Source organism: Malurus melanocephalus, unplaced genomic scaffold (assembly GCF_030028575.1).
Source record: "Malurus melanocephalus ecotype Western Australia unplaced genomic scaffold, MMel_1.1 scaffold_599, whole genome shotgun sequence".
NCBI classification, from domain to species: domain Eukaryota; kingdom Metazoa; phylum Chordata; class Aves; order Passeriformes; family Maluridae; genus Malurus; species Malurus melanocephalus.
In genome coordinates this window covers 156,935-183,032 of record NW_026623831.1, presented here as the reverse complement: position 1 = coordinate 183,032, position 26,098 = coordinate 156,935, and the positions used below count along the sequence as shown (strand labels likewise).

The window sequence follows — 26,098 nt, the reverse complement described above, 5'->3', positions numbered from 1 at the left end:
ATGTTGGGAGGCTGTGAAGGAAGCTGTGTCCACAATTTGACCAATATTCATTGTGGTGTTATCCAAGGCAGTGTTCCAGGGCAGTGTGCTAAGTGTTCTTTGCATACCTGGAGGACATGACCTACCCAAAAYATTTAGATTTAGACAAGGATTGCAAAATATATTTACGTACTACAGGAATTGGGGGAAAGCTTCCTGGAAAACAATGGGTGATATGATTGAGTTCTGTTTGTTGTCTTGTGTTTCCAAGAAGAGAAGCAACTTCAAAATGGAATGCTGTCAAATTGCATATATTTATATACMTCTCTGAGCTAGTGAGTGAACAATTTTCTAAAAGTAAGGGAAGATTACAGCATTTTTCTAGTGCTGATTTGTTTATGTTCCTGTTTGAAAGTAGAACACAAATCTCATTTGTTTTGTATATAAAAAATAGATTTTGAAAAAAAAAGTTTTGCAAAACATTTCTAGCTYGTGAGATGTCTCCTTATATGAAGAACTTGAAAAATTACATAGTAATATTTGGTTAATTTTTATAAGATATAGAGACATAGAATTGTAAAGGAATCAGAGAAACTGCTTCATATGTCTCTGTAGCAAGATTTTATATAAGAAGTTAGAATAGATGTCTTAAATCGGTAAAGTTTGGGCAATATTAGGTCAAATTTAAACATATGTTTCAAAGTACACCTTTTTTTTTCAATAAGAGGGTGTGCAGGAGGGCAGGAGAGAGAGGTGGGAAGAAAAAAGAAAACAAGCCATTTTTCTCCAATTATCAAAACTCCCTCTAAAACACAGAATGAACTGTCTTATCCCAATAATCATGCTGGCTAGTTGCTGTGATTTCTAATGATAGGAGATGGATAGAAATTTGTGGTAAAATTCCTTAGGTGTGCATTTTTAATAAAACAGGCATCTCATTTACTCTTTTGCTGTGTCATGTGTAGAACTTACTGGCAGGAAAGGGAGATGTTCTAAGCCTTAAGTAGCTGAAAGGAATTAACCTTACACAGAGGATTTACTAATGAAGACATTGCCCTTAGACGCATAGAAGGAAAGGAAAGTGAATTGTTGRTCTAGAAATTATTTTATCTAGTTGTCCTAAATGCTTTTTTTCTTATTCATTCTAGTTATACGTTTAGTTGATTGTATAAATGTAATTGGATCTTATTCTCCTATGGTGTTTCTGTGCTTCTGTGGTAGTTTTACAGTAGCTTGCAGTCAGTGAGGTACAATCTATGGACAGAGAGACAGGACAATCAAACTGTAGGCTGTGATGGCAACCTGTGCAGGTTTTGTTCTTCTGATGCTTCATTTTTACATTCTTAGGGCTAGATCCCACTACTTGGGCCAGTATATAATTTATTTTGAAGGCTGAGGCAGGTTATTTTAATCTTCTCTGGGATTAGTTTGGAGGGAAAAAAAAATCTTTAATTGAATACCCTTGCAGCTGGAGACCAGGTGAGCATGATCAAGGTTTAAAAAGGGAACAAGAAATCAAAGCCCAAGCAGGAGTAAGAAGGCTCTCCACTGAAATGCTGGAAGACTTGGGAAGAGCTGCTTTCTTGGTCAGTCTGTCTCTGAATGCYGAGTTGTGYAATTTTTTTTTTTTTTTGGGATGGGCGGGCAAAAGGAGGTGTACATGGCTGGGTAGCCCTCTTCATTGAATTGCTGTAGGTTTTTTTCTGAAAGATTTTGATCTTGTTAGAACACATTAACATTGCAGACTGAGATTAGGCAGGTATCAGATAGTTAAGAAATGTGCCTGTTTGCTTCTGATTCCTTCCCTTGCTTTCTTACCATATCAGCTGCAGAGCTGTATTTCACGTGCATTTTGCTGCAAAGGGTTGAAGCAAATTCTGAGGTATTTTAGACCAGGTTTTCACTAACAGAGCATGAATCAACTTTCTGTACTCTATAAAATACACTGGTTCTATTATTTAATATATGTTTATGCATGTATATAATTGTAATTACAAAATGAGCTGTTGTGATATAGGTGTTCTATTTTACTTGTAGGAAAAGATTAAAGTGTTATTTGTGTCAAAGTGTTCTGTCTTAAGCAGATTGAGTATAAAAGTGAAGAGTCATTTAAGAAGTAGTTTTTAAATAGAGGAGTGTAAAACTATTGCTCTGGCAACCAGAGTATGTTCTGTAAAACTGTGTAAGCTAGTGAGAGTGCGGCACAATGCAAGAAAAGAAAGTTTATTCAAGTTTTTCAGCATATTAATTTGGTCGTACAAATTATTAATCTGTAGTCTTATGCACTTTCCTGTATAYGTTGTATGTGACTTATTTTTTAGGTTATTACTGTAGATTATGTGTTTTGTAGATGATTTTTACTACTTCAACTTATTGAAAGTTCTTAATCATTACTACATATGATTAATTTTTTTAAAAATAATTAAGATATGACCTGGGTCATGCCAGAAAGACTTGTTTTTTTTGTATCATTGTAGATAGACAACACATTTTGGAAAACAAAAAAAAAAAAATGGGACAAGCACTTGGAGTCTTTCCAACGTCTGTTTGTGGCTTATTGACTTCCTGAGTTGCTGTCTTTGTGGTTAACTTCTGTGAATGTAGCTAGTTGTTTGTGTTTGTTTTTTTTTTTTAACCCAACACTTATTTGCTCTTTGCTTATTGAGGTTTTTCTGAATTGAAGTAACAGAAGCATTCCAGCAAACCATTTCCTGTATTATTAGCTGATATCTGTCCCTAGATCAGTTTTCTTGCCCAGTGTTACTAAAGAATACTGACAGAACTTAAGGAATCACTAGAGGCGTGTTTTTTTGGTTTTTTTTTTTCCTTGCTGCAATCAAATGAAGTAGTATTAACCAACAAACAAGCTGGGCATATGATGAGCAGGGAACGACAATGGTTTTAAAGTGCAGCCAATTCTGATGTTTATTGCACTGCTACAGTGATTTTTCCTAAAAAGTCGGTGATACAATCATTTGGGGTTGTTGCATTTGATATTGATGTTAACCTTTCACATAGCTGATAAACTGACTTTCTACTGGCAGGCATCATTAATGGGAGGCTCTCTGCTGTCCTGAATAATTTTCCTCACAATTAGCAGCATTGATCTTGTGGGTGCAACAGCAGCTGAAGTTCCTTGAGGCAATCAGGGAGGGAAAGTGGTTGAAACTCACCCTGAACAGTCAGTTGTTTCCATTTGACCATTACAGCAATTATTTTTTTCTAGTCCTGGTGTGTTGATTCTTAAAAGCAGTTTGTTCCTGGTGCTTAGATATAATTCACATGCTTTCAAGGTAAGAAGTCAAAGGCAAGGTTCAGCAAGCTGTTCTGTGTGAAACCATCTCTACTTGGTAAACCATTCTGGATATGAAGATAATCTGTAAATTACTTTCAGACAGTTAGCGTCCTGGTATCTCAAACATAATGAAATTACAGTGTCCTGGTATCTCAAACATAATGAAAGCTATGGGTTTTTTTTTTTTTTTGTTGGGGAGCAGGGCATGGTGGAGAAAGGATGAAATAATTTCTAGTTGAAAAGCTGCCTTTATGCAATTTTAAATTAATATTGATTAGTACTAATGGAGTGGGCTCTGGGAGAGCCTTTACATACCTCTTGTGCCTACTAATAAGGTGTCATCTCAGATGCACCAAATCTCTTAAGAGAGTCATTTTTATCAAAGTTACAAAAATCATTCTGAGCTTTTTGAGTGAGAATAMCTCACCAACTGAACAAGCTTCAAAGCAAAAGCTTGATACTGATGTGGGGGAATAGTCCCAGAGCTGCAGAGCTGCTGAGGAGCACAGCTGGGCAGTGGGGGAGAGAGTGCTATGTGAGACCATCTTGTTTTAAATTCAGACCTCCATAGAATTATTGGTGTGAAACTTTCTTCATTACCTTTACTATCTACTGTGAGAATTGATGATGCTTTATTTTGACAAAAATMCAATCTTGGTTTTGGTGAAAACCAACATCCCACCTAAAATGTATTTCAGCTTGTGTACAGCTTTCTGTTGGCTCTAACATTCTCTCCAATTATCATCTTCACTTTACTATTAAGAAGGGTTTCAACAGTTAGGCAGTACTGGTCTTAAACTTGTATGGGGTAGAACAGTATGGAAGTTTTTAAAGAAGGGGTAAAAGCAGGCTAAAAAGCACACAGCTGGGTTACAGCTACTAAGTGCCTGGGAGACTGATAGGACTTCACTCTGCTATGAAGAGGAGTGCTGGAGGAAGCTCTGTTTAGGACAGCAGTCTTTCAGGGCATAGGGTATGTTGTACTTTGTCTTTGCGGGGTCGTCTCAGATGGCAGCAGATTCTATTTGTCACTTTTTAATCAACTYAATATCAAGAAAGACTGAAATGTAATTAGATGGCTGTTTTGTTTTGTTTTTGAAATAGAATTCAGGCAGTAAAGCACCATTCGACTTTTCTGATAAAGGTGACAGAACACACATGTGCAGTCCTGTCATTAAATATAAATTACAGAGTCCCTATAAGTGCTTCATTGTGGGTAGTTCTGTAGATCTTTGTAGGGCCTCCTACAATCTGAGGTGTTGTGGTGGGAGGCACTACACTTGTGTTTGCAACACATAGCAATGGCCTTGTCTGAAGGTAAACCTTCTCTGACAGTGTGGAAAGCTTCTTAGGTTGTGTGTTAGTTTTTTACCAACATACAGTGCAAAGAGAAGTGGTACTGTTGGTAATCCATTCTTATTGAAATCAGTTGTGAAACCTATAAATTTATTCAAGTGTCAGAAAAGAGCAATTATTTCCAGAGGAACTGTATCAGTAAACAAAATAACTGGTGGTACTTGTCAGCATCTTGCTTATTCTRAGTGATAAAAAATGTGGCATTATCCCTGTAGATTGGGGGGATGKAACATACAGATCCTGATTGAACCCTAGGTTTATTTTTTGGTATAAACACTGCTCTGAAACATCAGGAACCTTAATTTATCCATCAGCCTACATGTGTTTGCTGCATCAGTACTCTTAATATTCTTCCAGTCTTATCATGTAATTAATACTTTAAAGCAAACAAACGGGTTTTTTTGGCATTTGAGGGGGGGTGGAAGTCTTCCTTATCCAGTGATGAAATTTGTGTCTCTATATATATACATATATACATATAATGTAAAAAAATAAAGATAATAAATAAATATATATAATTGTTAAATTGGCTTTTTGCATCTCCAAAGTTACAAATTGATTAAGATAGTGTAGTGTTAAACACTAGTATTCTGGGAATTTCCATGTGATGTGTGTAAAATTAGTTTGAAGTATTAAACAGTTTTGTTTTACGAGTAAAGTAAAATTAGAGAGATAAGCCTGATAAACTAAAATTGCCTCTCAGTGGCTTGAGGAGCCTGGAGCTTGCTGACATTTCAGGAGGACAGAGGGTAAAACTCAAACAGAGCAGATCAAGAAGTTGCAGGTAAACCTTGCCTATGGGGGTTTAGTGGCGTAGCAGGACAGTGACATGGGTCACAGACTGTTGTAAGCCATCTGGGCATGCAGGATGCAGGTCAGGAAGACCTCTTGGTAAGCTGATGATGCTATTTGTTACATGGGATTTTCATCAGTGAATCTCAAAAATGTTCCATAAACGAGTTGTGGCCACRTCTGCATTTTAAGAACAGAAAAATTGAGGTGAGCGAAATATCTGCCAGGTGTCACAATGATGGTAAGAGTCTGGAGTTGAACTCATATCTCGTGTATTCAGGAGCACACGTGGGTGCTGGACTCATATCTGTACCCTGACAAAATGAATGTGGCTTGGAAAGAATTTATGAGCATAGAATCCAAGCAAATAAATGTCTTGTCATCCACAGAGAGAACAAAGGGGTGACAGAAATAGAGAACGCTGTTTTGTAGCTCCCACTGTGCTTAGCTGTCCTAACGTATGATAGCCTGTCTCAAAGTGACAGAATTTCTTGTTTCTTTGATCCATAGGATAGCAAAGCTGCGTGTATGGTGCTGTGTAACAAATACCAACATTTGGTGCCGTTCTATTTCCACACTCTTTCTGTGAGGAAGGGTCCAGCTTACTCGAACACCAGTAAGATTAATGAAAACAGTATCTAATGCCAGTTTAAGTCTGGAAATACTTCCASGGAAGAACTTGAAAGGAAAATAATAAATATGATGGTCAAAGAAGTTACACTTTTTATAACAGGAGAAGGGTGATGATCCAGTTCATGTGGCTCAGTAATGCATCTTGCTTTCTTTTCATTAGGAAGAGAATTATGTCTTCAATTTTTGAGCCCAATTTGACCTGTTTTATTACATTTCAATGTAGCCTTTGGAAACCATCAGAGTTACCAGTTTTGCTTTGAAAGAGCATATTCTGCAGAGTGTGATAATAACCCTTCCTTTAGGGAGCAGCAGCAGGAAGAAGCAAAGACTAGTGGTAGATATGTGTGCCTTAGTCTGAATTGAAATGTTCTTGGTAAAGATAATGTTAAATAGAGAATTTTACACTAACATAAGCAAGAAAGTTTTGATTTTTGCTCTCAGATCTGAAGAGAGGGAAGTCATACAGTTACCAATACAAAAKGATTTCAGGAAGTTTGTGATAGGGTTAAGATAGAAAATGGGTTGTAGTCAAAAAAAAAATCAATAACCAAATTATATGTAACATGGATACACAACATGAGAGATCACTGATGTGGCTCAACAGAGCATTTTTGGGAATAAAAAACTCTTATATCAGCTTTGCCAGAGAACAGAGTGAAGCTGAAACTTCAGTGGAATGGCAATTTTGTGCCAGCTTTCTGCAAATAGGGACATTAAATTTTTGAGCTGCTGTAGTTCTGGGTCTCATGATTTAAAACCATGTCAGCAAAGCAGAGACAGCTCAAAGGTGGTGACAAGAGATTAGTGAGAACTTGGAAGAAGTTTTATAAGCAACTGAAAGGAAATATGTCAGAGGAGATCARAATAGCAACAGTCCACCTGATTCTTTTTTTAAAGTTTTTACTCATTTTTTACACATKTCATCCTTTTTCCACTCAAAATAACTTAGATGAGGGGTTACAATTTAAAATGTGTCTGTCTTACAAAAATAATGAGGTAATGTTGTAAGTAATTTAACTCAACCTTGAAATTTAAAATTGGAGGTAATGTGTTAAGGAAATACATAGTTAAAGGTTGAAATGTGAAGCTGTAATGATTATAAATCTTTGAGAAGAGTACCCAAACATTGCCCAACTGAATGTGATATCCTGGCAATATGTGCATGATGTTATCCAGCATGGAACTGTCTTTCTGGTACAATAATGGAAATTACCTGCTCTTTAAGTAATTTTAAAGGAGCTAAATAAAGGTAGAGATCACTCTGCAGCTGATGGGTCAAGGTGCTTAATAGTAAAAGAAGCCATGCTGATTTCATAACGCACACAAATCCACTGTATCTTGAAACATCCTTTTAGGGCCAATATTTTAGGGATTTCATACTGAGAACAAAATTGTTTTGTACTTAATGATTGCTGTACTTTGATTTGTTACACAGTTGATATATTTTGAGGAAGATGGAGATGGTGAAAAGGCCAAGGAGAAATGGAAGGAGGTTTGTAAAGCCTTGTTTAGGCTTGGCCTAATTGTTTTGAGAGAAGAAAGGCATTGCATTTATTTTGATCAGTATTTTAACTCCCCTGTCTGTGCTCCAGTAAGAATGGATGATTTTCTAACAGTGAAGGCCATCTGTAGATTCAGAAATACCCCATGAGAAGCTTTATCAAAGCCAGTACCTCAAGGTCAGCTGCAGCTGTTTGTGAGGTTGATCGTTTTCCCCTCTGATGTATGTAGGTTACCATAAAGTACATGACGTGTTGATGTGGTGGGGCAAGTTTTACAGGGATAAAATTTTTGAATTATCTGATTCCACTAAGCCCTTCTATGAATTAATATGCTATTCACTATAGAGGAAATCAGTGCTTGTATTTGTTTTATAATTAGYGGAAAGGTCAAATCTTGTAGTTCATAATATAGGGAGGAAGAACTTTTGGGGAGAGCAAAGAAAGGGAAGAGTTGRGAGAAAATACTTTGAGAATCATTTTTATTTGAAAATTGCAATTGGTTCTAAACAACTGCATGAAGTCATTGTTTTACTTGTGAAATGTTTTGTATTTTTACTTTAATTATCAAATCTTCATGTTGTTTCAATTAATTGTTATACATTTTTCTCCCTGTTAGGTTACTGGAGGGATTTTGTTTTTAAGCATTTATTTGTGTAATATAAGACATGGCTTGAAATTAGCTCAACTGTGATACAGTTAGAGAGATAATAATGCACAGTGGCACTTTTAAAACTGTGAGGTGAAAATACTTAGGTGATGGCCTTTCAGTTGATACCATTTTTTCCTAATAGAATTGAACTCTAATTAAACAGTTTKCTTTACTCCACATGCATTAAAAATCAGTACAAAAAACATGTTCAGAACACATATTTGGGCATRGAAAGATGGGAGGGCCTCCATGATTAGTCTGAGGTAAAAGTAAAGAAGTCTTCCATTATTCATCAGTTAGTGACAGGAGCAAGCTGCAATGTTTCGATAAATGAGAGATGTAAAATGCTGGTGTGAAGCAGTCTTTCTCTCAAGTAGAACACAAGACTCAACCAAGCTCCTCAATGAAAATGCTAATTCCACATGATTAATCCTTTCTTCTTTTCTGTCATCATGAATATTAAGTAACTTCCTTTCCCGGGTCACTGGGAAGTYGTAACTGTTTTACTTGGGTTCCCCTACCCTGAAACATAAAGCCTGACCTTAGGGCTTCAAATGACCCTTATTGTTTGTATCTGCCTCTCTGAACTATTGCTCTTACGCTTCTCATTCTGGACGAGGGAGGCAATTGGTGGAACAAGCAGTCAGTGACAATTTCTGATCCACCAGGAATAGGTTTTTGTCAACTGATTTCTAAGTGCCAAAGAGGATTGACTTGGGAATGGTTCCCTATTGCCAGTGTCAAACCAYGCTCACCTTCCTTTAAGCAAAGTGTTAGCCTTAGGCTGGTTTTCTGTATATTTTTACAAGGGTGTCTTTCACTCACCATGTCTATATAATTTACAATGCCTACTTATTCTTGAAAGCTTGTCTTTATGAGCCTGTTGTATTGCCCAGTGCGATGCAACCATACTGCTAAGTGGGTGTTCTCCCTCCATTCCATTTCACCTTTATGTATRTAATAATATTGGTTTAAAGGTTGCTATGTACACAGAGGCATATTAGTCACTTCAATTTAAAAGTCAAATTTAATTTTTGTGGTGTTTGTGTTCTTTTACTCAAACATTTGTAATTGAAAGTTTGGATGACATTTTTTTGCCTTTCATAGAAAACAAGACTAATACAAAAAATTAAAAATAGATCAAATGAAGGCTTTCCAAGAAGGACATACTCTTCTTACTTGTGTAAGAAAAAGAAACAAGCCCTGGTTTCACAACTCAGTCTTTGATGTCGTTCTTTGTGGTGCGCTCAGTAAATGCGTAGCATAAAGATATTATTAAATCAATACATGCTTGGCTATTATAAAAACTGATTTAAAAGATGGCTGTGCCCTGTGGATGCATTCCAGATAATAACTTGACCCTCTCTTTCCTTTATAMTGTCCCTCAGTGACCTCTGCCACCTGCATACACTTTGGTTGCATTCCTCTCAGCTCCTAATCGTGCATTAGCACCAACTGTTTCTTTGGTGTAGAGGAGGCAGCAGATGTGGCACTGCTTCATGGGTTCTTTGACTYCTGTTAATGGTTGGACACAGTGGCCCTTTCCTTTTTTTTGTAAATATCTGCAAAAGCTCCAGATTGAGCTGGCTTAGTGCGTAAAAGTGTCTGTTCTGGGGAGTGGAAGACTCAATATGGCCATAGGTCACCTGCTATCTCTCCAGCTGGGAGAGATTCAATGTATTTAACAATCTTTATCAATGATTCTGTTTCCCTCTGCCAGATTTCTATGGACTGGTTTCTGACTGACACTAGAAATAATCACAAATGGTGTGATTCTTCCTGACCATCATTTAGCACTGATTCTGTGTACATGGCTGAGGAGTGGCAGATGAGACATGAGAAGCAAAGRGCTGCATATTTTAATGTGATGAAATAACATGTGTGGTAGAAGAGATACAGAACTTTGGACATGGCGATACTTCCTCATAATTTTAGTATATACAGTGTATCACAGCTTGCTAGCTGGGAAAACAAAAGGCAAATTTGCTTGGTTGTCCATGCTATCATGCAGATGAGTCCTTGGTTGACATCTGTAAATAAAAGCTTACAAYAGATAGCAATAAACTGATTTAAAGAAAGGCATCAACTGGTTTGCCACAGGGATCTTTTTATTTGGATTGTGTCTTGTTTAACATCTTCGTTAATAATCTGAACGAGTGGGTAAACTGCATGCTAATTAAATTCGCAGATGATACTAAGCGGGGAGGTGTTGCAAACATAGGGTGGCCAGATTTTCTAAGTGAAAATCTGGACCACCTGTCATGGCAGGCAGAGAGAGGAAGGTTTTTAGCAGGGATGAGGGAGGGGGTGTGCACAGAAGGACTTGACAGCTTGTGGGAGGGGAAGAAAGACTGCCCACTCCACCCCCTCCTTAACCAAGCACACCCTCTCTTTCCTTCTTCAGCATCCTCTGGCATGGATCCATTGTATTTATCTATTTATACTGTTTGCTATCCCTAGGTTATAAAAAATTTACTGGGTATCTATTAGCTGATAAGTGAAACCTTTTATTTAGGTGTAGATGTGAAAGATTGAGAGGAGGGGATGAAGCAGTAGTGAGCTCCAGGCAAATCCTGGTAAGCTCATTTGTCAGCTACTGAAAATTTGGATGATACAAGTATTTTATTTGTTTTTAAGATGAGGATTGCAGGTTGACCCTTCCATRTTAGTCTGATTTATATAGTTCTAAAAAATGTGGAGCAGTAAATTTTATATATAATTTGCAATGGCAAAAGGGCATTACACCTCCCTCTGAATCTGATGATTGTTGTTTAATAGCTGATCTTGTGTAGGTGATTGTGGGCCAACAAGAACATAGCTCATGATGCAAGGCACCAAGTGGCAAATAAAAATTTTCTTTCCTCCTTTTGTTCCTGCTTATGTGTGATTGGAGCTACTCTTGTTGCTCCTCCACTGGCCCAGCTTCTTCTTTCTTGTGCTTCCTTCACTGTTTATTACGTACCTGTTGTGTTTTCATCATTTCACTTAATATTGCTTGGGAAATACAACTGGTAGATTGCATGTTTTCCTTTCTGTCCTCCCAGGATTCTGAATAACAGATTTGAAAAAAACCCCAACTTTCTAGCTTTGGCAGCCTGTGATCATGTGAACCCCTTTAAGATGATATCCATGGTTTTTGCTGAACATACCATCAGCTTTTTAGAGATGTCACAGCATTGATGAAGGGGAAAGATCCACATTGTGTTCTTAATRCAGCACCCAGTTTTAAAGCAGTGACACTTCTTTTCTGCATTTTGCATAGGGCTCAGAATTTTAACTATTGTTGGCTGACAGGGTTAGATTCATCCTTTTACTCCTCCTACTTGTGATGTAATAAATGACCTGTGGTCTATACTGTCCAGGGGACAGTTTTGAGGGAAAAGTTTTTTGCAGTTTGGCTTTGTTTGGATGTGTAATTGTAGCATTGTTAAAGTTAATTTACTTGAGAGAGGATTTGAAGTTCTGGCAAAACAACGTGATTTCTGATTTTCTCAGCATCCTGCACTTTTCTTGGAATTTTGTTTGGACAGCCCCTGTGCTGTCTGCGTATTCAATGGCAGCAATGCCAAAACCCATGCAGTCCAATATTGTGTATAGATGTTTGTTATGTATTTAGCTGTAATGCAGTTTGGGGTTTGTTACCTCAAACAATAGATGGTTCAAAGTGTAATGGCCATGTGACTAATGAGGAGCATGTCATGCTGCCTTCTTGAAGCGTTCCACTCTTGGCTTTTGTTTCCCAGGCATCTTTCCCTGGCAGTGTTATGCAAATTAACCAATTAATGACAGACAAAATGGCCTTCCTGCATCGCCATGCTTGTAATAAGAAGGGCAATGCTGTAAGTCACGTACCTATTCAGCAAGCTCTGTAGGCCACTGCCAGGGCATGATTAGCCTGACTGTGGAAGACAATTGCAGAGGCATCTGCTCGGTTAATTTTGAGAGAAAATTTACCAGATGGAGGCTGAAGATTTAAGTGATTAGAAGGTAGTAGATTGGAATACAAATTGGATTAAAAGAAATTAGATTGATATAAATCGAATTGAGTCACAACAGTTTGTGTTGTTTGTACCAAGGGGCAATGGATTATGGGAGAAGCAGATGCTCCAATGAGATAGGAATTAATGTGGCTTTGACGGTCCATCTGGGAAGGCCTGAATATCGAGTACATCCCTAATCTCTCTCTCCATTTATCAATGCCATAATGTTAATTAGTACTTCATTCATTAAGTTACTTACAGAGGAAAAAATCTCACCCCTAGCCCCTCTCTGCTTGAGGATTTGCTGCTGTGCCAAGAAATGGAAATCTCTCTTTAGCTGAGCTAGTTACAGTTGACTGTTACACTAGACCTGTGTCATTTTCCTCAAGCTTGTTGCTGCTTTTGGCCTTAATGAAATTTACTGGGCTTTGTTTTGCAACAAACCAAAGCATAAGTCCAGCAGCATAGTTTTTSAAGTTGTGCCTTGATCCCTACTAACTTCCACTAGTGATCCTCCTTCTCACATATTTAAAAAGGTATAGTATAAGTCTGGTGCATAGAATTGTGGTGAATGACCAAACTTTAGCTATAACATTAATAGTGGGAGAAAACRAAGAAGGTTTGTGTATGTGCCCCTCTAGGATCTTGGGTAGAGAAACGTGTATGGAAGAAAAAGTGCTGTACCTGAGGCACCTGATGTGGAGCTCGTCCTCAGATGTGCAGAACTGTCTAATGACAACTGTTGGATTTTAAGCACATTTCTCTTACGCCAGAAAATAAATGATCGAGTGTTTTTTTGTTTTTTTGTTTTTTTAACTCTGAAAGGTGACCCAAAATCGTAATTCGAGTTTTTGCATTGTATGGGGAAAAAATACAGAAGGAAAAAAATGCCTGTAAAATGGTTAAAAACTATACCAGAATTCTGAAGGAAAAGAGTTAAATTCTTTTCCTGGCCCTAGTCTTCTGGAAATAAACATGAGATAATAAATTAGAAGATGCTTAGCAAAAAGTGAAAGAGGACTCAGCTCTCTTTGCTCCCCCAGGTGTGCACAAGGGTGTGATGCAGTAAGGCTCTGTTATGATATCCACAGAGAGTGCAAACACTGGCAAATGCTGGTCTCCATATGAACACCATTGTAGTGTCAGCCTTAAAATTTTCTTTGTATTTTTCCATAAATATTTGATTTGTTTTCCTACATGGCAAGGAAGCTTTGATTCTACTTCACATAGAAATCTGACTGCAGCTGCAGTACTTTAGTTATTAATCATAGAAAAATTAAGTATAAAAACATGTTACTGCTCTGTTGCTGGAACCTAAAATGTCAAAGATATCTACAACAATGTCTCACATTATGTTCCTATGTTCTGGAGGAAATAGATTCATTGCAAACTAGTTTTGCTGAAGAAAAGGTTCTTTTATCATGTTTGAGGGTTTTTTATCTGTTGAAAATAAGTCATTAGAAAAAAAGGAACCTGTCTCCTGAAAAATTGATGATTTGTACCTCTAAGCAAAGAGTGTAGTAGGCATGGGCAGGCAAGAGGTTGGAATGGAGCAGTGCTGGGACAGCTGAATCAAGATGATCAAAGGGATATTCTGTGCCATATGTCATCATATGCTCAGCAGTAAAAACTCATGGAAAGGAAGATAAAGGAGGGATGTTGATGGTTATGGCATTTGTGTTCTCAAGCAACAGTCCTGCATGCTGAGGCCCTGCTTGCCAGGAAGTGCCTGGACATCTGTTTACTGATGAGAAGTAGTGAATTAATTCCTCTCTTTTTGCTTTGCTCTTTTGCTGTGTGAACAGCTTTTTCCTTCTCTTTTTGCTGCCCACTATCTCAATCCACAAGTCTCTTGCTTTCCTTCTCCTTTCTCCCCCTCCCATGGGACAGGGTGTTGAGCAGCTGGATTTGACTGTCGTGTGGGGTCAACCTACCGCTATTTAAAGATAGAATTTTATTTCTTAAGTTTTTCTAGGCAGCATTTGTTGTATTTACTCAGTATAGTGATTTAGAAGTCTAAGGTTGAAGCTTGAAAAGGTGGATTCTGCCTCCTCTGTATTTTCTATTTACTTCCTCTATTGTTATTTTCACCAATTTACTTGCTTACAGTAAACACTTCAAGAACTGCCTTGGAGTTTTTGTTTGTTTCACCTGCTGTGCTGCCAGACACTCTTATTCCTGTGCTTCTGCATAGTGCTGTTTGATCTAGAAAAACATGGAGTAAATAAATTATATGCTGGAAAGAAGCTCTTGGAAGGTCACAGCAGTCCCCTTGCCATTCCACAGCTCTGAAGATGCTTGTTTATCAGTAATCCCTGCTCCATTAGTAGACTCAACAGAGATCTCTGCAAAGATAGGATAGACAACAGAGGTTTCTGAATCAGTGTCTGCAACTGTACCATTTWAAAAGATCTCCCTTTTTTAATACAGAAAGGGTAAAACAATGCTGCAAAAGGATCCTGTGAAAAGCATATTCCTTGAAAGGCAAGATTCTTCCACTAGCAACAGCAAGGGCCAAGAGAACCTCTCACTGGATCTGTGCCTTCAGTCTAAAGTACTAGGAAAGACTTACTTAGTGTGCCAGCTTTGGGTGTCAAAACATGGAAACGACAAGGTGAGAGAAAAATCACTGATGGCTGCTTAAAAAAAAACCCCTATAAGTTGTCACAGTTACTGGGAGTGTTTGTGTTCTGTCACCAGGCTCAAGAATGTTAAATCTCATTTTGGCTGCAGAAGTTGCAGAATTGTGTTTTGTTATCTAAYTGGACAGATAACTGGGTGGCTTCTGAACAGGAGAATGAAAAAATAAAAGATTCACCTTGTAAATAGAATTGATGAATGATTTTGGATAAAAAAATGCCATTTTTATTAGCTGCAGATGTAACAGTAACAAGGTAGAAAAATGATATTAAAATGGACATGATGAGGTAGGTAAGGTGTTGTGAAACGTGTGGAGAGCAAACAAAAAGGAAAGGGACAAGGAAAGATGGGATGTTTTTGGGTTYTGTTTTTCTGGGGTGGGGGCAGTGTGGGACACATATGGGAAAGGATGTTGGGGCAGAGAATCTCCAAGTATTCTCTTAACAGAAGATGCTCTTTCACATTTTATATATAAATATATATGTGTGTGCATACATATGTGTATATAATTTTGCTATAAATGCATCAGGAAAAACTAGAGTTCAGACAGTTAGGTATTTGTGCACAATTTTGAGTAATATGTTGTTTTTYATTATTAGTGGTGAGAGCTTCCCTATAGATACAAAGAGAGTCGAGAATATTACCTTGGATTGTCAGTGTGATAATCATTGAAAAACTTGTGACATTTTGGTGATAAAACAAAAAGAATTGCAGTGTTTGCAGTAAAATATTTACTTTCTAAATATGGAGGGGGGAAACCCAAGCACCAAACTTCTATATATATAWAAAGACAAATGCATGCTGTAAAGCCCCAATATAAAAAAATGTGATCTTTTGTGCTTGGGGTACATGAGGTGTTCCTAAACCTAACCTACATAGGCAGAAATAGCACATGACTGAATTTTCTGTAGAAGTTGTTTGTTTTCAAGCATTGGGTGGCTCAATGAGTTTTTAAAATGCCAGCTGGCAAAAGGTGAAATAAGGGGGCAATTACAAACATCCTGCTAGATTTTGTATTGCCTGTACTTTCTCACTTGATTCTTGTATTTTGACATATGTAGCAGAGATACAGCTGTGAAGAGTTTTATACCAATTCKAAGAGCCTTCCACTTTTGAGCATATGAAGGTGTATTTACTCAGTATGGGGTTAGAAAAAGTAGGATTAGAAGCTTTCTTCACAGATCTYGATCCATATTTTCATCCATGGGTATATGGAATAATTTTTTCAAACTAGTTAAAGTTTCCAAAGAAAAAGTTGTTGACAAATCACAAAGATGTAATCTGTAGATTTCTAAACCAAGATATTACAATGAGTTTTGGATATTTGTCATATTACTTTATTGTAATATAATTTTATTGTGAGCTTTGTTGCAAATTAATATTCATTGGCTAGTTGCTTAGATACTTACTTATTCATTAGGTAGTTACTTAGAACTTTACAGAAGGTTACTTTAGGATGTTTAGGTCAAGTTTTAAGTGAAGTATTGATATTGTGTACTTATAATTCCATAGACATGCACAACTGGTATGGTTCAGGGAGTGTTTGTGTGTATTGTCAGCCCTGAACATAGTGGCTGCAGGGTAAAATTCAAAACACCAAAATTAAAATGCCTGCTGTGCGTATAGTAGGAATCCCTCCCTTCCTCAAAATACTATTTTAAGGCTGCTTCAGATGGGTGAATTTATTTACAAATGTAGTCTGATTTCACAGATTGTAGCAATTTTATTCTAATATGAGAACTATTTGACACATGGTTTTTTGAAGGGATCCAGACCAGGTTGTCATTTGAAAACTTCTTTAAAGCTGTTGTTCTAACTTAACACTGTTAAAATTGATGTGTTTTTCTGATTGCTAATTTTTAAGTTTTTAGTTGTATCTTTTAATGATGCCTTGGATGGTCATTATCATCTCTCAGTGGAAGGTTTTAGCCTGTGGAGCCCTTCTATGCAAAAGCAAAATTTACTTGCTCCTAATTAGCCATTGGTTTTTCCAGTGGTATGAGGGAAAATGCAAAGCTTCCCCTTTGGCTGTTAAGGAGCCATTGCCAATTCCCCAGTGCTATGATAACATATTCTTCTTGTAATAAATTACTGTGCTGTCTATAAGCAATGTCTGCTTTCTTACCTCCCATCCTTGACCTGAAWAAGAGCTGAAATATGTTTGTTAGAGTCAGGCATACACTTATGCTTTGCTTTGTTAAATTCCAGAGCGATTTGGAAAGGGTCCCAAGGGAAGAGCTGTTGTGCTTGAGTTCTGGATAAACAGCGAGGAAAAAAATATTTTCTCTTGGATGCTTTTGTTATAGGCTGTGTATATATCATAGAATAATTTGGATTAGAAGGGACTTTGGGAGGTCACCTGGTACTTACAGGTGTGTGTATATTGTATAAATATAGATGTGGTATGTATCTACACATAGCACATAAATACAGACACATATRTACATATACACATAGACATTTATATTTCTACTTTTCACAGCTGGAAGTGTTCCTCTTCTCTCCCTGTTATCTGCATTTCTTGAAGTCCTTTTTATCATCTCATTATTTAGATTTGGTGAACATTACTAAAACCGACACTTGAATTGGAGCAGCTATTTTAGTTTGAGAAGTCAGAGCTTTTTTGAGTAAGAACCTAGAAGTGAAGGTGGTTTGGGTTTGCTGGGTTTTTTTATGTGGGTTTTTTGTGTGTATGTGTGTGGGTGTTGGTGTGATATTAAGCAAATAATTGTCTGTTATCTTCTTTCAGGGAGCATATCTCTGGTAGAAATATTTTATTTCTTGACTTGAACTCTAAACCATGCTGCTTTGCAATAAACAAATCGATGTAGCTTTCTCATTGAAGCAGTGACTTGTATTTATAACATCACTTTTCACCTGGGGAAAAAAAGATTAATCATTCGCCTGTGAATCTATATTACAGTTTTCAGGGCTATTGTGCTCACCCCACCTCTCTTGACTGCATCCCTAACATGCTCTTCCATCCTAGGCAGTGTGCTGGAAATAAATTTTGAGGTGTGCTAAAACTCTGCAAAAAAGTGAAATGTGACACTTCAGTGCTGGTATGTGAGGAGAAAACAATTGAAGAAAAGTAAATTAGAGTAAAATTGCATTAAGCTTTTATGTCGATTTTGGAACGCTTCCCCTGAAATAATTTTATACAAGGAATAGTTTGCTTAAACTCTGGCACTAGATTATTGTCCACATTTAAAAAAAAAAGAATTTTATGTTTGCAGTGTTTCTTTACTATTAAAGGTGATTACACCTTGCTTAGCAAAGTCACAGTTTCATACAAGAGAAACTTAATGAAATCAACCTTCCAATAAGATTTGGTCAATGTTTCTAATGACAGTTATTGATCTCTCTTGTCAGCATTTCCTGCTCTCCTTTCTTGGCAGACACACACTATAGGAAAGGTGACTTATCTGCAGGCACATGTCCTAGGGAAGTTGGATATGTTGCTTAATGGATTAATTTTGCTCGAGGAAAAGCTTTCAGAGGACCTTGTCATAGCTGACACAGCTTTGAACAAAAGCCTTACCTTGGAGACAGTCGTATTYGCTGGAGTCTTTTCCCCTCTGCCAAATCTCAGAGGAAGGGGAGAGACTGTCAAGTAATAATTTTCAAAATGTAGTCTTYACCATTCCTCTTTGCCTAGAGGAATGTATCTTGGATAATCAGCCTGATGCCAGTGCATCAGCCTCTATTGCAATTGAGTTTTATCATTATCTTGACTTTTTTGCACATTATCTTTTGTTCAAACTCAGATGTGACTGACTTGATGTCTGTTTGAAATCTCGGCTTGCCTTCAGTCAATTCTGTGCCTAAAAGGGTGGTGAAAGCAACAGACTTACTCATTACATCAAACAAATGTGTGCAATAAGGGTTTCTGAAAAGCACTTCTCACGTGGAACGAGGCATATGAGAAAGTGGGAAAACGAACAGTGACTGTCCTTCAATWGATTTAACTAAGTAGCTGTGGGATTGTTTTTGTGGAGTGTGCATAAGTCAAAAAAGAACTGGAGCCTGCCTATGGGACAAGTYTGATGGAGCCAAAAGAGATACTGCAGACCTTTCTGTAGCTGTCCATCCTCTTCTTAAAGCACATTATTGTTTTAATTCAGATTTTAATACTTTAATTTCAGTTTAATTTTTTTCTTACTTGATGCAGTGAAAATAAATCAAGGTTCTAGCATAGAAAAAAGGTTCTTTGGCATTAAAATGTATCTTTGGAGCAGTCCTCTACGCAGAATCAAGTGTGCACAGGCCCTTTCCTTTCTGCATCTTTAGCTTTTGGTTGTGGGAGAATTCTTTTCCTGCATGACAGTTTTGCTGTTTCTCTTTTTGATAAACAGTCCTTCTGCACTGTCTCATGGAGAACATGTGTTGTTGGCAAACTCTTGGAGGGAATGCATTCAAAATGCTATCAGAAGCACAAAACAACTCATAACTCATGTGAGGAGCAGCTGAGGGAGCTGGGGGTGTTCAGCTTAGAGAAAAGGAGGCTCAGGAATGGTTCTTACAACTGCCTGAAAGGAGGGTGTGACCAGGTCGTGGTTGGTCTCTTCCTCTGAACAGCCAGCAACAGGATGAGAGGACACAGCCTTAAGCTGTGCCAAGGTAGGTTCAGGCTGGACATCAGGAAATATTTCTTTACTGGAAGGATTGTTAAACATTGGAATGAGCTGCCCAGGGAGATGGTGGAAACACTATYCCTAAAGAGGTTTGAGAAATGACTGTAAATGGCACTCAGTGCCATGATCTAGCTGACGAGGTGGTGACTGTGATTCTGTGATATAGTCCGAATTTGTCTTTCAAGTTCCATTGCTACAACTTTTGTTGCTCTTGTTGTTGACAGTACTGCCTTTCTGAACTAAATACACAATTCACCTGCTCAGTATGACCTATTAGAAATCTTGAACTATTGAATTATTTCAATGATATGACACTACGTAAAAYATCACATCCCATTTTAAGCATTCCTTTCACAGCAATAGTGTAAGGGCAGGGGAGTTGGAAGAATAGACGGCAGCTCTTTACTGCCATCTTAATAGATGGCTTAAAACTGATAGTGGGCAGGTTGAGGTTAGACATTAGGAAGAAACTCATTACTGTGAGGGTGATGCGGCACTGGAGCAGGTTGCCCTGAGAAGTTGTGGATGCCAAATCCCTGGAAGGTTGGATGCAGCTCTGGTCTAGTGGAAGATGTTCCTGTCYACAGCAGGGTGTTGGAATTAGATGATCTTTAGGGACCTTTCCAACCCAGACCATTCTGTGATTCCCCTTAGGATAGGGATTGCAAAGTGGAAAGGTAGTGAAAAAGATAATTGTGGAAATCCTGGAGGGAGGAATGGAGAAGGAAGCTGCATGGGTAGCCCAGGATGCACCACAGCTGCCTGATCAAGAAGGTTGCATCTTACTCTGCAATAAAAGTATCTTCTGCCCAGGCAGCTCAAGGGGTTAATAGAATTTCTGTTCCTTTTAAATGAGGTTATATTTGTAAAGGTGTTAGGGGGTGCCATAGTGAAAGAATCAAAACTAGACTGAAACAGCACTTGGGTCTGTCACTTTCTGATATACAGATGGTGTCTAGAGACAGACAGTGGAGCCACATTTTTTGTTTCCTGTGTTATTTTGAAATCAGCATAACCTTTGTGAATACCCGCTGGTGCTCAGTTCACTTTGGAAGGAGGGAGTTTGGTGTGCTCTGTGATTGACCTGTCTGTGTTTTGCTTCCTCCCTCCAAGTGCATGATGCAGGAAATTCCTTGCAGCCCTGGATAGCTGAAGGTGCAAACAGCCATCACAGGAATGTGTGGTCTGATCCCTCCTCCAAACACCTCCTAAGCCTTTATCCTTGCACATTGGCATGGTCCCTGCTGCTCCCATCTCAACCCTCTCTTGTGCCCAATTTCGTTAATTAGGATAGAGAAAGTGCTAGTTTTGTGGTAAATGTCAGTCCTGAAGAGGAAGAATCAGCCCWATTGTGACCTGAGGAAGGGTTTTTAATTGGGTTGTGTATGGTACAACAAGCATTTCTTGCTACTAATTTTGTTACCCTTTGTTAGCTGACACAATTCACTTGTATTTGTCCTCTGACTTAAGTCTCTCGCATGTCTCAGAAACACCTCAGCTTTCCTTTTCTTCCAAATACTGTTAATAGAAATTTCTTAACATTGTTAGTGGGGTTTTGTTTGCTTTTGGAGAATTAGCATTGAATTAGGTTGGTGGACTCGTGTCYGGAGTATTATAATTCTAACTATTTCTAATCAGTGTATGACATTGGCTTTTTAGACCATGTGCTGTCAAATGTTTATCTTTAAGGGTGATTTCAGCCTTTTTCAATGTTGTGTATGGGGTTATGGACTAGGGTTATTTTTTAACTGCAGATTCTCCTTTTAGATTTTTTTTTTGTCAAAAGAAGGGAGAATAAAGTATATCTTCCAAATGTCCCATAAGTTCATCTGTGCTTAGCTATAGATTGTTTTTTGATGTACAGGCATTGCAGATTATGGATTTCTTTGCKGTTCTGGTAATAGAATCTGTAAGCCACTGAAAGAGCCAATTTGTGCAACAGCAATGTAACACTTAACTACTATGGCAAGCCTTAGTTTAATAACCTGAGTGTTAGTAAAACAGAAGTCCAAAGGTGGATTCACTCTGTTGAATGGATCCTTATGCCTTTTCTCATAACTTTTGCAGTAAATGAGGCATTGCAAATAWTTTAAAATATGTGGGGCCTAGTATATAATTAAGACATTGATGTTAAATTGCTTTTCCACGACTCAGCAAAACTGCTGATCAGAAAATTGAGACAAATGTTTCACACCGTGTATTTAAGAAGTGCACACCAATTGTAGGAGCATGGCAGCTCCACTCAAAGGATTTTCAGGATCTGTGCAAGAAAAGACTGTATTTGAGACCCAGTGAAGAGGCACAGACTGCTGTGAGTCTTGCAGAAATATTTTGCCAGGCGCATGTAGACTGATTAGATATGCTGGCGTGGAGAGTATCTGTTGGCATTAATGCTGAAGGAGAGTTCCAAGCAAGGTTGGATGGGGCTCTGAGCAACCTGGTCTAGTGGAAGGTACCCCTGCCCATGGTAGGGGGGTGGAATGAGTTGATCTTTAAGTCTATATTATTTTCTCTTCCAAGCCTATATTATTTTCATGTTTGTGTGTGTATATATATATATATGTATATATATGTATGTGTGTGTGTGTATATATATATATATATATATACATGCATTCCTAAAACCGAACATTTCTGAAGTGAGCTGATATTTGAGGTTTTCATTTTGACTTTGTTTTTTTTTCTTTCTGTTTCCATGCCTGGACTGTTTGTCCAAAGCATACATGTAAAACTGCAAAGAGCTGTTAACTAATGGGGTTGGTAAGATGAGTATTTTTGGATGCCCTCCTGTTGAGGGGTATCTGGAAGCACACAGTGATCTAGAAGCAAATGTAAATAGGAAGATTACCAGCCAAAAAAAAAAAAAAAGTTGTCATACATGAATGTGTAAGGGATCCTCCTCTAAGCACAGTCTGTAGAGGTTTGATAATGCTATCAAGGGTTAGATCTGTAGTCCTTCTCAGGGTTTTAGGTAGGTGAGTGTCTGATACAGTCTCTGATATCAGACAAAGCAATTTCAGAAATGTTCAGATTTTTGTGTGTTTGTTTTTGGGGTTTTTTGGGGGGATTTTTTGAGACATTAAAAGATCAACTTGTGAGAGCTTTCTGTGACACCTAAAGCACAAATAAATTGTTCTGTCTTCCCTCCGTCCTTTTCTTTAGGATCCCGTCTCCGCCAAGAGGACTTTCCACCACGGATTGTTGAGCACCCTTCAGATGTGATCGTGTCTAAAGGAGAGCCAACTACTCTGAACTGTAAAGCTGAAGGACGGCCAACCCCCACCATCGAGTGGTACAAGGATGGAGAGCGGGTGGAAACGGACAAGGATGATCCACGCTCCCACCGGATGCTGCTGCCCAGCGGATCTTTATTTTTCTTACGCATCGTGCACGGGCGCAGGAGTAAACCCGATGAGGGGAGCTACGTTTGCGTAGCAAGGAACTACCTTGGAGAAGCTGTGAGTCGCAATGCATCTCTGGAAGTGGCATGTGAGTAGTTTTTTTATCTGTTTARTATTCTGTAAAACTTTATGGTGGCTTTTATGCTGTCACCCAACACTTGCACACGGTCAGCGTCTGGGAGATAACAAACTGGGATAAGTACAGAATTTTCWGATTAGCCGTTGCTCTTTTCAAGGCATTTTAACATGTGCTTGTTCAGTAGCAGTGACCGTACAGAAGGTGATTTATACTGAAATGAGGTTCTAGCCGGGGTATAATCATGATTGGCACAAACATGGACAAAGGATAATCTTCCTCTGAAGAATAATCTAATTTTTAAATTACATCTAGAGTTGGTTATACCGGAACTAATGTGGAAAAATACCTATCATTTAATCTAAGGTGCACTGTCTGTTTCTCTTTATCTCATCATCTGTTACCTCAACAGAAGCAGACAGCATCTTGGTGACTCATGTTCTGTACTGCTGGAAACCTCAATATATGCTCCTCTATCATAAACTTGACCCAGGCCTCATTCATTATGTGAATGGCAAGTGAAATTGTTGGCCATTTCTCATATCATCCAGAGCAGTCTTGCTCTTTATCGATTCCCTTCGTCTTAACAGAGGAGTCAAAAGGGCTTTTTCAGAGCCCACCTGGCATGAGTAGTTTGCTTCCAGTAGAGTTCGCAGATAGATTTACTATATTCACACAGCAAACAAGCTCATCAGACGTAAAATACAATCAGTTGCACATGGTTTTTTGCTGCTTAATTTTATGGGTTGAATCAACACTGAATTCAGAATTTGCATCTTGACATAAAGTTGTGTTTTAATAGATTTATGAGTGTTTTCTTGTTGCTGGACTTGAGTTTTTCACCTGCAGCTCTTCATCTGATAGTAGTTTCACTAAAATGTGTTTGAAGTAGGGCTTTAGAACAAACTCGTATTTCTTTGTTGGTAAAGAGTGGATTTAAGCCCACAGTAGATARTATGTTTAAAGGGGGGGAATCACAGAAGAGAAGTCTTTATTCCTAATGCAGTCTTCAGACTTTTAGAGCTAGTGTGATGTGTTCTTGAGGCTTCTGTTTTGTCAGAAATTGCAAAAGATGCCATTTAAAAAAAAAAAAAAAAGTAAGTGGTGGAGTAAGCCAAGTAAAACAGATTTGTTCATTACATTTTACCTGTTGTCACCTAGATTAAAAACTGTGTCAAACAAAAATGAAAACAGTTTTGGCACAATATCAATGCACAAATGTGCCAGTAAATGCATCACAGAAAGTTACTCAGTTTTGCTAGCTATTTGAGAGTTGAGGAGAAACCAGTTTAAGGAAGGCTGAAATCTGGGTGAGTATGACTGGATAACTTTACTGGATTATTTGTGTCTTTGTATATGTGTTTTAACTGTCTGTTGAGAAATCCTAAGAGAGAGGCATAAACACTTGAAATCTGTATTTTAATCCTTTTGAGATTCAGGATCTCCTATTGAAATTCAAAGGATTGTTCCAGTTGTACCTTGAGTCATCAAATTGAAGTGACTGATTATTTTGAAATTTAAATGTTCTCTATATCTTATCAGTTTTCACTGATGTTGACTTCATTGACTTCTGAGAGACTCTTGTTACATCTCCTGTCTCTGGATTTTGTTCAACCGCTGTAGCTGGTTGCAGGTCGTAGGGAGATAGTACAAAACTAAAAACAATGAAGCTTTGCTCTTTTGTCAGGTATTTTGGGGCAGGAATGATGTGAATGTGAAACCTGAGATCTGAAATCATGGCGCAAGTTTTTGCGATAACATTGTGCTTTTACTGTTTTCATAGCTTTCAAATTTAAATGCCTGAATCCTCAATTAAAGGGTTTAGCAGCCTAAAACAGACTCTCCTATTTCACTTAAACAGTGCTTTATCTTTCCTTGAACAGTATCATGGCTGTGATTACAGAAARGTCTTCATCAAAGAAGAAAAATGTAAATAATATATACATCAGTTGTTTACTTAATTTTAGAGATTCTGCTGTGATTTTTTTTTAAAAGCATGTGGCAATGTTTGGTGGGAATCAAAGACATCCTTTGGAAGATCGTAGCGAATATTTCTGCTTGGTTTTGRGATAATTTTTAGTTCCAAATCAGACTGTCAAGTGACTTTCAGGCAAGTTATTTCGAGGCTCCTAGTTGTTTATCCAATGTCAGCATTTCTGTGCTGAAGAAGACAGGCAGGTCTGTAGCAGCCCGTTTGCACACTYGGGAAATGAGTTTCTGGTGACAGGCTGTTGTCAGCAGTGAGTMCCCAGTCACCTGTTCTTAACTCCTGCTGGAAAACTGTTGAGTTGCTTTGATACTGCAGCCCTGTCCATGGGGTGGCCACACGTGATCCACTCTGACTCGTGCTCCCTGTCATGGTGTTGAAAACTCCTCTTTCCACACTAAGCCAAGCTGTTTTCATCACTAGAGAAAAAGAACGGTTGTCTTTTGCTGACAACAGAGTTCTGGATTATTATCTGACTGTAGGTGGCCTCAAATTGTGCCATTAGAGACAAACTGCTGGGTTTCACAGCTTTAAAATGCTTGAGTACACTGTTTTAGAGTTAGAATCTGTAATTGTTTTACTTTGCTTATTAAGTTGGCAGTTGTGAATTATGTTCTCTTTTGCAACTTTTGAATGATTTATGAAGAAATATTTATTGGGGTTGTATATCTGTYAGATGTGTTTGTGCTTTTGCATCAATATGATAAAAGAGTTAATTGCAATTAATTTTCTCCTATTTACCTTTTTTTTTGCTCCATGGGTACCTGCCACACAAGCAGTGGGATCGAAAGTCTTCTGATGTATCCACAGTTATGTGTAAAGAGAGAARTGAAATTTCAGCTGGGACACAGGGCAATTCAAACCATAGTGTGACCCATCTTGAGCAGTCTTCTTGCCCCTTGATTTTTCTGTAGTGAGTTTTTTCAAGTTGCGGAAATCCCTGAGCTCTTCTTGGTTGAGTAACAGTTAGCACTTTTCCCAAATGATGAATTTAGGTACCAGCCCCTCCAAGGCACATAAGGTATGCTTTTAAACYCATGCCTCTTCAGAGCTACTGCATACAGTCCAGGGCAGTTTTTTTTGTGCTGAGGTGTGTCTTCAGAAAAAATTGTTCATGCCAGTAAAACTGTGAAGAATTGTGATTTGGAAAATTATTTTAAAAACYCCATCATTA

General features: G+C 38.0%; 1 protein-coding gene across 1 annotated transcript in view; it reads left to right on the top strand.

Moving 5' to 3' along the window:
* Positions 1 to 22,949, top strand: part of LOC130583555 (roundabout homolog 2-like) — a gene marked incomplete at its 3' end in the record, with an annotated part of 39,940 nt that extends 16,991 nt beyond the window's left edge. Inside the window, exon 2 of the mRNA XM_057383001.1 lies at positions 22,623 to 22,949. Within this exon, the coding sequence (XP_057238984.1) occupies positions 22,623 to 22,949 (327 nt within the window). The remainder of the gene's footprint in view (positions 1 to 22,622) is intronic.
* Between the last annotated feature and the right edge of the window lie 3,149 nt (positions 22,950 to 26,098).